At 40.3% G+C, this 12,289-nt stretch overlaps 1 protein-coding gene across 1 annotated transcript in view; it reads left to right on the top strand.

Moving 5' to 3' along the window:
* OCA2 (OCA2 melanosomal transmembrane protein) overlaps positions 1–11,170 on the top strand; it is a 353,285-nt gene extending 342,115 nt beyond the window's left edge. The window contains 1 exon segment of the mRNA NM_001131493.2: positions 10,578–11,170. Coding sequence (NP_001124965.2) covers positions 10,578–10,662 — 85 coding nt within the window. The 3' untranslated portion in view covers positions 10,663–11,170.
* The last annotated feature ends 1,119 nt before the right edge of the window (positions 11,171–12,289 follow it).

The following is a 12,289-nucleotide window of genomic DNA, read 5'->3' on the forward strand; positions in this document are numbered from 1 at the left end:
TAGAGGCTGACAAGAAGCTGACAAGTTCCTTTGTCAGAGGTGTCTGAACCAGAGCGACTCCATCTTAAATAGGGGTTGGGTAAAATGAGGCTGAGGCCTACTGGGCAGCATTCCCAGGAAGGTAGGCATTCTAATTCACGGGATGAGATAGGAGGTTGGCACAAGATACAGGTCACAAAGACCTTGCTGATAAAACAGGTTGCAATAAAGAAACTGCCTAAAACCCACCAAAACCAAGATGGCGATGAGAGTGACCTCTGATTGTTCGCACTGCTCATTATACACCAATTATAATGCATTCCTGTTCCCGGACCAAACCGAGGGTCGGGCTTCTTATTCTCAAAGCCCAATAACAGGATGCAGATGAACTGGGAAAGGAAAGAGTTTTATTTCTATAACTGGTTAAGGGAGAAGGCCTGGTAAATATCTCCAGACCAACTCAAGATTACAGCCTTCCAGCTATAACCTTCTAAGCTATATGTCTACATGTAAGTGTGATTCATTCATCTAAAGACATAAGTGATTAACTTCTAATCTATAACTAAGACTTGAGTCCTGAAAACCTTCCTCTGGAGCCTCAGTAAATTTACTTAATCTAAATGGGTCCAGGTGCTTGAGTGATTGTCTTTCTCTTGCTAAATCATGGAGGTTTGGGGAGTTCCTTCAGACCCTGAATAAACTTGTTTGTGGAAGCCTGGGGAGTTTCTTCAGACCCCCAGTAAAACTTGTTTAATCCTAAACGGGTCCTGTTAAGAATTCCCTCGTTATCTTGTCATGCTTCAAGGCCCAGGAAAGGCCTGGGCAAAACTCTTGGTGGGCTTTTTTTACATTCCAGTGTTTGTATAAGGACACTGCCTCTCTCAGCTTTTGATATTGAGCCTAAGCACTCAGGCAGTGCTGATACAGTTGTTATGGAGGCCTGCGTCCGTGAGACCTGGCCTGCCACACTCACCTGGTAAGAGACACTCCCACCAGCACCTTGACAGTTCACAAATGCCACGGCAACATCAGGAAGTTAGTCTATACAGTCTAAAAATGGGAGGAACCCTCAGTTCTGGGAATTGCCCACCCCTTTCCTGGAAAACTTATGAATAATCCACCCCTTGTTTAGCATATAATCAAGAAATAGCTACACGTATCCTTAGTCCAGCAGCCCAAGCTGCTGCTCTGCCTATGGACTAGCCATTCTTTATTCCTTTACTTTCTTAATACACTTGCTTTTTGCTTTACTCTATGGATTCACCTTGAATTTTTTCTTGCGCAAGATCCAAGAATCCTCTCTTGGGGTCTGGATCAGGACCCCTTTCCTGTAACTCCTTCACCTTCCCAGGACCTGATATTCTTAGGGTCAGCAAATGTTTTCAGTAAGGATGCATGCATATTTCAGGCTTTGTGGACCGCAAGGCCTCTGTCACAACTGCTCCACTGGACTCTGCCTTGGTGGCTCTGGGGCGGCCGTAGACAGCAAGCAAATGCATGGGCAGCTGAGTCCCAGTCCCAGCGGAGTTTTCTGACAAGAAAAAGGTGGTGACCACATTTGGCCTGAGGCTGTAGTTTGTTGGCTCCTGGTCTGTAAAAAGGGAGCAGTTTACCTTGAGTTGTCTTTGGACTGGAAGGGAAGATTTTCATTCATGGAAGCCCTACTGTATGCATCTTTATGAGATAAGGGCTCTTTCAGGGATCTTGTGGCATGTGCAAAATGCCTTTCAGTGTGAGTGTTATTCTTTGCTGGTTCACGGTAACCCTGCAAGCAGATGATGAAGCCAGGATATAAAATACTAGAGCTGGCATTTGATGTCAATCTTCTCCCCCTCCTGCCTCTCCTTTCTCCCCTCTATTTTCCCCTCTCTCTCTTTCCCTCTCTCCTTGCCTCTGTCCCTCCTTCTTTCTCTTTCTCTCCCCCCTCCCTCCTCCCTCTTTCTGTACTTCCTCTGATCCCTCTCCCTTTTTCCTTCTCTCTCTCTCCCCTGTCCATTCTGTTTCTCAGTGCCTTCCATTTCTCCCTCTGTCTCTCTCTCCCTCTCCCTTCCCTCCTACCTCTCTCTCTCTCTGTCTCTCTTCACTCCCTACACCCCCACCCCCCAGTGGCTGGGTTGGAACCTGTTTCCTGAGGGGGTTCTTAGTGAGGACACTGGGCAGTATTGGCCTTGGCCTGGGGTGATCAGCTCTCCTGAAGCTCAGTGAGTATTACATGTCTCTCTGGCAGCCTCGCACCCTGTCTGAAACTCTGCCTTGTTAAATGGACACAGAGGCTGTCCTGTCACCTACATTTGGCCAGGTCCTCACCATTCACTTCCACCCAGTACCAGGGCAGCCTCACCTTCTCCCTGAGGCACAGTCTCCTCCTAGCCCAGCAGCCCTGCTTCCCAGGAGGGCGCCTGCCTCCCAGCCAGCTGTGCCCTGGGCATCTGCTGCCTGTCTCCCCACAGGAAGGGCCCTCCCATAGCCAGGGACATCTCCATCATGCCAGCATTACAACCACTCACAGCAGCCGCATTATCGCCCACTTCTCTAATGGCTAGTGATGTGAGGCATCTTTTTGTGTGCTGGTTTTCCACTGATACAGCTTCAGTGAAATGTCTCTTCATGTCTTTTGCTCATTTTCTAATTGGATTGTTTGGTGTTTGTACCGTTGAGTTTTGAAATCTCGTCATATATTCTAGATAAGAATCCTTTGACTCGTCTATGGTCTGCAAATATTTTCTCCTAGTCAGTAGCATGTCTTTATACCCCCTTAGCAGGGACTTTTATTGAGCAAATGTTCTAAAAAATATTTTTATTTTGATGGAGTTGATTTTATCAATTTTTTTTTCTTACGGGATCATACTTTTCGTGTCATGCCTAAGAACTCTTCACTAAACTGTAGGCCTCAGATTTTTATCCTATGTTTTCTTCTAAATGTTTTGTAGTTTTACATTTTGCATTTAAATCTATGATCCATTATGAGTTAATGTTTGTATAAAGTGTGAGGTCGAGGTTGAAATTTATTTTCTAACATTTAGATACCCAATTGCTCTAGAAGTATTTGTCAAAAAGGGCATCCTAAAGTGTGGTGTATATGCTCAGTGGAATACTACTCAGCCATAACAAATGAAATCATGTCATTTGTGGCAACATGGATGGAACTGGAGGTCCTTTTCTTAAGTGAAATAACTCAGAAACAGAAAGACAAATACCATGTGTTCTCACTTATAAGCAGGAGCTTAAATAACATGTACATGTGTTATCAGCACGAGATTTTTGGCTCTCAATGTAATAGAAATTAACACGAGCCTAGGCAAACAGTTTTTAGACAAGGCCCATTAAGACTTAGACCCAGAAAGGTTGGGCATAAGGGAGATTTAGTGCAGGAGCAAAAGTTACCTGGCTGACACCCTGAGGGGAGTGCATTGTGGTGTCTTAAGGAGGGTGACAAGCAGGAATAGGTAAGCATCACTGAAAGTGCAGGGTGGAGTGTTCGGGTGCACAGGCTAGTAAGGGGGCATGCTAATCCATATGTCACATGATTAGAAAATGGCAGATAAACCCCTCCCTGGGTGGGGATTTCAGTATTACAATAAGTCATGGGTTAAAGATGGCTCATTATTCTGCTGGTGATGGGGTTAACTTTTTTGAGTGAGATTTATGTTAGGATGTTGCCTATTTTAGGTTTTTTGAGGTCCTGCAGTCAGCAGGTATGGCACCTTGAATAAGATTTATGGTGGGAAGCTGCTTATCTCAGTTTCTTCAGACAGCTTGCAAAGTCTGGTCAGTGGGCATGTATGGAAAAATACGATAGTGGAGGTGGGCTGAGTCCTATGTCTAGTCTGTCTCACATGGACATACAGTATGGAATAATAGACATTGTCGACTCAAAGGTGGGAGGGTGGGAGAGGGTGAGGGATGGGAAATTACTTAAAAGTACATTATTCTGGTGATATTACACTAAAAGCCCAGACCTCACCACTATGCAATATGTCCATGTTACGAAACTGCACTTATACCCCTTACATTTATACAAATATAAAGAAAGAAAAGGCTATTCTTCCAAAGACTCACTTTTGCATCTTTGTCAAAAATAAGTTGGGCATGCTGGGCATGGTGGCACCTGTAGTTCCAGCTGGCTGGGAGGCTGAGGCAAGAGCATCCCTTGAGCCTTGGAGGTCAAGGCTGTAGGGAGCTGTGATGACGCCAATGCGCTCCAGCCTGAATGACAGAGTGAGACCCCATATCTTAAAAAAAATAAGTTGGGCATGTCTTTGTGGGTCTGTTTTCAGGTTCTGTGTTCTGGCCCATTGATCCATGTGTCTATATCTGCATCCGTGCTGTATTGCCTTGATTACTGGTGCTACATAGTAGACCTTCATGTTGGATAGAGTGGGTCTCCTATTCAATTCTTCTTTGTTAAGATTGTCTTTGCTATTCTCTAGAGCCTGTGCCTTTCCATATACATTTTAGGATAAGCTTGTCTATGGCTAGAAAAATTCCTGCTAGGAATTGCATTAAACCTATAATCAATTTGGGGCAAATTAACATTTTGTCTATGTTGAGTCTGCCATTAATGAACACTCTATGTCTCTCCATTTATCTAGAACTGCTTTGGGTTTTTTTTTTTTTTAATCACCATTTTGTAACTTACAGCACACAGATGCTGGTGTGCTGTAAGTTACAAACACAATTTAAGTTTAAAACAAGATTTAAGTTTATGCCTAAGTGTTTAATTTTAATTAGAGTGATTTTAAGTGGTATTGTGTTTTTAATTTTAATTTTTATGTATTCATTGGTAGTTTATAGGAAAAAATAAGGTTTGAATGTTGATTTTGTGTTGCGGTCCTTGCTGAACTTACTGCTCACTGATTAGTTTTAGAAGTGTTTTGTTTTGCTTCTTTTTTTTTCGGTTTCTTGGGATTTTTTAATGTAAACTATCATGTCATCTGCAAATAGAGAGATTTTATTTCATCTATTTTAGTCTATGTGTCTTTTGCCTTATACTGACTTGGTCTTTCAGTACTACGTTGAATAAGAGTGATGAGAATCCTGTTGGGGGGAAGCATTCAGTTTCTCATTATTAAGTATTATGTTAGCTGTAGTTTTTTCATTTGCTTCATTTTCCTAGATGATTTTCTTTATAGGGTTGAGGTAATACAGGGATCATAAAATAAGTTAGAAAATGATGTTCCCTCCCCTTTTATTTTCTGGAAGCATTTGTATAGAATTAGTGTTAGTTCTTTAAATATTTCACAGAATTCACCAGTGAGACAATCTGGCCGTACAATTTTCTTTTTTGGAAGGTCTCTAACTACCAGTTTAAATTCTCTAATATATATAGGGTGATTTAAATTATTTCATTCTAGTTGTTAAATGTATATGTATACAGTTGTTAATAGTACAACAGTAGTTAATATGAGAAACTTTTAATCTTTTGATTAAACCCTGAAGGTTTTTTGTGATAACTCCTGTTTCATTCATACTGACCATTTGTCTTTTTTCTCTTTTAACTTGTCAGTCCTTCTAGAAGTTGGTTAATTTTATTGATCTTTTAAAAAAAATCAGCTTTGTTTCATTGATTTTTCTCCACTGTTTTCCTATTTTTAAATTCATGAATTTATGCTCTTATCTTTATTATTTCTTTTCTTCTGCTTGTTTTTGGGTTTATTTTTAAATTCTTTTTCTATTTCCTTAAGATGGGAACTTAAATTATTGATTTAAGACCTTTTCTTTCTTCTAATACAAACATTTAGTGCTATATGTTTCCCTCTCAACAAGTGACATGTTAGCTGTAGTTTTTAATTTGCTCTCTTTTCCTAGATGATTTTCTTTATACAGTTGAGGTAACACAGAGATCATGAATTAGAAAATGATGCTCCATTTTCATTCAGTTCCATGTGTTTTATTTTCCTTGTGACAATCTCTTAGATCTATGAATTATTTGAAGTAAAATATTTAATTTGAAAATGCTTGGATAGTTTCTGGTTGCCTTTCTGTTACTGATTTCTTATCAAATTAGCAAATCAAATCAAATCAAATTTGAAATCAAAATTAGTTTGATTGCTTATGGTAAGAAAAAAAAACGCTCTGTATAATTTTAATTCTTTTAAACTTGTTGATGTTTATTTTTTGGTCCAGAATATGATCTGACTTGCTAAATGTTTCTTGGATGCTGAAAGGAATGTGCATTCTGCTGTTGTTGGCTGGAGCACTCTGTAGTATCAGCAAGATTTGATTGCTGGAAGATGTTGTTGAGTTCTCTCTGCTAAATTTCTTTCTAGTTCTTCCATGAATTACAGAGAGAGAGAGTAAAAGTCTCCATCTATAATAGTGGATTTGTCAGTCTACAATCCATTTGTGCATGTGCCACTTTCTCTTGTCATTTACTTTCTCTTGTCATTTTGTCAGTTTTTGTTTCAATTTTTCAGCTCAGTTATTTGGTGAATACACATTCAGGATAACTATGATCTCTCAGTGGATTGACTGTTTTATCTATATGCAATATCCCTCTCTGCCTTGGAAATGTTCTTTGCTCTGAAATATACTTCATGTGATATTAATATAGCCATTCCTGCTCTTTGGATTACTGTTTGTGTGGTTTATCTTTATCCGTGCTTTTACTATTTTGCTATTTATTTTGTTTCAACCATCAAACATAATTTTAAAACTCAAGATGAAAAGGAAAATTTATCATATTTAACCGTACATTTGCTCTTTCTTTTGTTATTCCTTCCTGGTACTCCAAGATTCCTCCTTTTTATCATTTCATTTCTGTTTGAAGACCTTCTTAGCAGTACTTTGAGGGTAAGTCTGCTGCCCTTCTAGTTTTTCTTCATCTGAGAGTGTCTTGAGTCTCCCTTTATTCCTGAAGGATATTTTTGATGGATATAGAAATTGGGGTTGATTGTTCTTGTCTTTTAGTAATTAAAAATATTATGTCACTTTTTTCTGGCCTCCATGATTTCTGAGGAGAAACTTGTAGTTTTTCTCTGTAGGTAAATTGTCATTTATCTCTCACTGCTTTCAAGAAATTTTATCTTTCTTTAGTTTTCATGAGTTTGATTTGTTGATTGTTGTGTCTTGGCATAGATTTTGGGGGGTGCCTAGACTTTTTAGGATTTTCCCAGCTTCTTAAATCTCTAGGTTTATATTTTTTACCAATTTTTTAATCATTATTTCTTTGAATACTTTTTCATCCCTGCCCTCTTTCTCCAATGATACAATTGTTAGATCTTTTGTTCCTGTCCCACAGATCCCTGAGGGTTGGTTCCTTTTGTTTTTTTAGTCTTTTTTCATTTTTCAGATGAACAATTTCTATTGTTCTATCTTCAAGTTCATTGATTCTTTCCTTTATACTCTCCATTATATTATTGTGCCCATTCCGTTAAGAGTTTTACTTCAGTTGAACTGAAAAATTTCCATGTGGTCCTCCTTTATAGTTTCAATTTCTTGTCTGAGACTTTCCATTTTTTTTTTCATTTATTTCAAGTGTGTTTGTCATTGCTTGTTGAAGAATTTTTATGGTAGCTGCTTTGAAATCCTTTTCAGGTAATTTCGACATCTGTATCACCTCAGTATTGGCTTCTGTTGATTGGCTTTTCTCATTCAACTTGAAATACCCCTGGCTCGCAGGATCCCCATGTGGTCTCCGCTGTTACCACAGCAGAGGGGCTTGCTACAGCCTGGTGAGTGTGGAAGTTCTGGTTCCCACTTGGCCTTCACCAAGGAGCTTAGTTTTTCTTTCCTGTGGAATTTGGCAGGAGCGGTTATTATCTAGGAGTGTTATGTCTAGCTTTAGTGCCCTTTCATGGCTTTCTGGCTAGGGAGAGCAGGCTTCTCTTGGGGCTTTTTGTTTTCTTTCCAGTACCCCCTGATGTATCAGCTTCCCAGCATCTAGTCTAGGATATATAAGGGGAAACAAAAAGGAAACCCACCTCCATGCCATTCTTCGGGATCCCAAGGTCCCCAGCTGATCTGCCTCCTCTTCATCTTTACGGTCTCCTTATGCTTATTTTCTGTAAAATGCCAAGCTTTTAGCTCTGCTTAGTGGGAGGAATTGGAAGAAATGCATCCACTTCATCTTGCTTGATAACTAGAAGACTGCTTTATCATCTTAATTTGAGAGTAAAACAATTACATTCTCTTCTCCAGTAAACCCTTATATATTTGTATTGTTAAATTCCTTACCACCAAACACAACTCATGCACCAGGGAGGTGCTCCAGGCCTACTCTGTGATTTTGGGCACTTTGTAATCCCAGTCAACATGCACTTTAGGGCAGGTGTCCCAGTTTGAGGGGCACTGGTCTGTGGCTAAAACTTCTTGAGGGCTCATTATGTGGCCAAACATTGTTCTCACTGTTCTAAGGGATTTATAAGGGTGAACTCATGGAATCCTCATAGCACTCTTAGGTACTGTTATTACCTTCATTTTATAGACAAAGAAATTGAGTTACGGAGATGTTTAATACTTTTCCAAGGTGATGCCACTGGGCAAGAGCAGGAATTGAAAACTAGAGCCCTAAGCTAGTGTATTGTGGTACCTGTCTCTGTCGGGAAAATGTATTTGGGTTTTGAAGCCAGAAGAATATTCCAAGACACCATCTCTGCCTTTTACTGGTGGTGGCCTTTGTCAAGTTCCCTACTATATGCAAGCTTCAGTTGCTTCATCTATATAATAGGGGTAACATGACATGCTTCACCATGTTTGGGAAATAATAGACAACATCAACGTCTATTCTATGAGGCCCTTAGCGTACAGCAGATATTCAGTAAGTCATTTACTTACTAATGGCAGGTTGCCATTGTTATGGTTTATCCATGTCCACAGGGAGGCAGCATATGTAGTGATTAAGAGTACACACTTTAGAGTTAGACTGATGCATTTGGATTGTCACACCAGAGCAAACTAGCTGAGAGACCCAGGCAAGCCTGCTTACCTCTCAACATCCCACCTCTCCAGTAGGTGTGATGATGCCAATTCCAGAGGCACTGTGGGCAGTTGAGAGGGTCCTGTGCATGGAGAGTGTCACAGTGACTAGATGTTGTGAGGGAGAGTAGGGTTTCTGATGGGTCTGAGTGCTTGCATCAGTTCTGGGTGAAATGAAAATGTTTGGTGATGCTAGGTGACGCTCCTTCTCTGTGTCAGTGCCATCCCCAAGACATCAGTGGCTCTCACTTGGGAGCACAGCAAAACCACCCACCAGGAACTTTCTCCAGTCTTGGGCTTCTCAAGCAAGGTCTGCTTTTTGTGGAATTCACCCCTTGGCAAGGCAAATTTGCTTCTAAAACATGGGCAGGTGTCTTGGCACCCGGATTGAGATTCTCAGCATCTTACCTGACACTGACTCACTCTACACAATCTGTCACAGAGGAACCAAGGCTTTGTGCTTCCATGAAGGCTTGCAGTGATGTCTGTGATGCCTGGAGTTGACCAGACACTGTCGTGTGTTGTGTTTTTCCAGAACTCAATGATCAGGGCTGACATTTTGCAAACATGTTCAGCTATTTTCAAAAACAAAGTTGATAAAGTTCAAGAAATTTAAGTAGTTTTCCCAAAATGTTTTCTGTGTTTCTTTTTGTTTGTTTTGTAAAATAAAATGTGTTCAGAAAAGAAGCCAAAGAATCCTACCACTTTCTTGAAATGCCCAAGTCTGCTCTATAATTTTGGGAGCTGTCTTGCTCATGGAATCAGTTTTTGTGTTTAATTGTAGCTCTGTTGAGGAACCCTTGCTGTGGCTCTTTCTGAGTAGCCTCTTCCTACACTTATGGCCAGGGAAGAGAGAATGTCATGATCCTTACTATTATAATTACCACATGCTAGGCTCTTACTGCTAAAACTTAAGCCTTTTGAAACCAAAATTGTAACATTTGCAGGGGCTTCCCTTAGTGACCAGGCAGCACTGAGCAATGGCTACAGAGCATGCGTTACCCATGCCAAGTGGCATCTGTCAGTGCTTGGAAGCTGGGGTAGGAATTTGTGGAGATGTGGGTACGTTGGAGGAGGCACACAATGAGGGATGCTTCTCTCTTCTCATGACTGCTTTTGTATCTGTGCATACCCTCCTTGTCCACACGTCTCACACCTCACCGACTACAGAAGAAAAACTTCTTTTTCCCTCTGCCTTTCCTTAGACAACAGTTGGCCTTATTTTCTAACACTACTTCTCAAGCTCTCCTTGGCCTTAAGTGTGAGGGACTTCAGGAGCCTGCAGGAAGGTGGGATCTCTGGGAAATCTCCAGAGAAGAAAAGTTGGAAGATGACACAAGTAGAGGAAACATCCAGAGATTTAAATGGTGGCCCAGTACATGGCATTGAAAGAGCAACAGTCTAATATAGATGAACAAACAGAGGCTCCATGTAGCCATTAAAAATTTGAGAAAACCTTAAGCAGGTCTCAAATAAAATTGCACACAATGGAGGATGTCTAATAGAAGCATGCATTCACATAATTTAGTCTAAAACTAACTTTCTGATTTATAGAAATAAAAGGTAGTGGCCGTTGTGAAAATGCAAAGGTGCTAAGGCCATGTTCTCATGAGCTATGAGTCCGTATCTCATGAGATTGTCCAGATTTCAGATGCCATAACTCATTTCTCTTTGTATTTCAGGTTGGGCTTCCCAATGATGGTTGTGTCCTGCACCGTTGGGATGTGTTATCTCCTTGTGGCTCATGCGGTGGTGGGATGGAATTAATAGACATCCAACTATTGCTCGAAGACTAAAGGAAACTTCATCCGTCACAACCCATCAGTCATAAAGCTACCCTGACCCCACTGTTTGGAGAAGAAAAGGTGCTTATTCTGGAGATGCTATGGAGACACAGTGGAATAGACCTTGACACTAACACTGTAATTCCAGCGAATGTTGGAACACCATGACCTCCTCTGTGTGTCCTTTCTCCCCAAGGACAAAATGTAGAAAGACATGAGATAACTTACTCAAGATTCCCCTCCAGAAAAATACGTATGTTTCAAAACCCTTCCTGTTATACATAGGAAAAGACACACATCCACCTAAAATTGACTGTGCTGTTTAACTGTCAATTCTCCTGAGGCTAAATGCAGTTTGTTTTTCTTGTAATCACTTTTCATGTTAAAATAATCAGCATTCAAATTGTATGCTCTCTGAATATAGACTTTCTGGGAAAAGGTTTACTGCTCGTAAGGAAACATTTTATGTATTAAAATAAACTGTTCCTTGATAAAAGGCTTTGGAGTCGTTTACATTATGTAAAATTGCATTTTATCCATTTATATTTTTCTCTGCAGTTTTAAAATTATTAATTAAAAGTCCAGAAATTTGACTTGCAGAAGATCATAGGTATCTTTTAAGGATATTTTACATACTTAACAGCTTAGAGTAATGATTTTTCCATTTTGCAAGTGGTGCATGCTATTTCCATCAATTACGCAGACATACAGTCGATGCCCTCAGTCCTGCTCTCCCTGCAGGACGCTGTGGCTCATTCAGTGTTTATTAAATGCAGTTCTTTTTTTTAATTTTTATTATTATTATACTTTAGGTATATCCCCCAATGCTATCCCTCCCCCCTCCCCCCACCCCACAACAGTCCCCAGAGTGTGATGTCTCCCTTCCTGTGTCCATGTGTTCTCATTGTTCACTTCCCACCTATGAGTGAGAATATGCGGTGTTTGGTTTTTTGTTCTTGTGATAGTTTACTGAGAATGATGATTTCCAATTTCATCCATGTCCCTACAAAGGACATGAACTCATCATTTTTTATGGCTGCATAGTATTCCATGGTGTATATGTGCCACATTTTCTTAATCCAGTCTATCATTGTTGGACATTTGGGTTGGTTCCAAGTCTTTGCTATTGTGAGTAATGCCGCAATAAACATACGTGTGCATGTGTCTTTATAGCAGCATGATTTACAGTCCTTTGGGTATATACCCAGTAATGGGATGGCTGGGTCAAATGGTATTTCTAGTTCTAGATCCCTGAGGAATCGCCACACTGACTTCCACAAGGGTTGAACTAGTTTACAGTCCCACCAACAGTGTAAAAGTGTTCCTATTTCTCCACATCCTCTCCAGCACCTGTTGTTTCCTGACTTTTTAATGATTGCCATTCTAACTGGTGTGAGATGGTATCTCATTGTGGTTTTGCTTTGCATTTCTCTGATGGCCAGTGATGGTGAGCATTTTTTCATGTGTTTTTTGGCTGCATAAATGTCTTCTTTTGAGAAGTGTCTGTTCATGTCCTTTGCCCACTTTTTGATGGGGTTATTTGTTTTTTTCTTGTAAATTTGTTGGAGTTCATTGTAGATTCTGGATATTAGCCCTTTGTCAGATGAGCA

The sequence above is a fragment of the Pongo abelii genome, chromosome 16 (genome assembly GCF_028885655.2).
Source record: "Pongo abelii isolate AG06213 chromosome 16, NHGRI_mPonAbe1-v2.0_pri, whole genome shotgun sequence".
In the NCBI taxonomy this organism is placed as follows: domain Eukaryota; kingdom Metazoa; phylum Chordata; class Mammalia; order Primates; family Hominidae; genus Pongo; species Pongo abelii.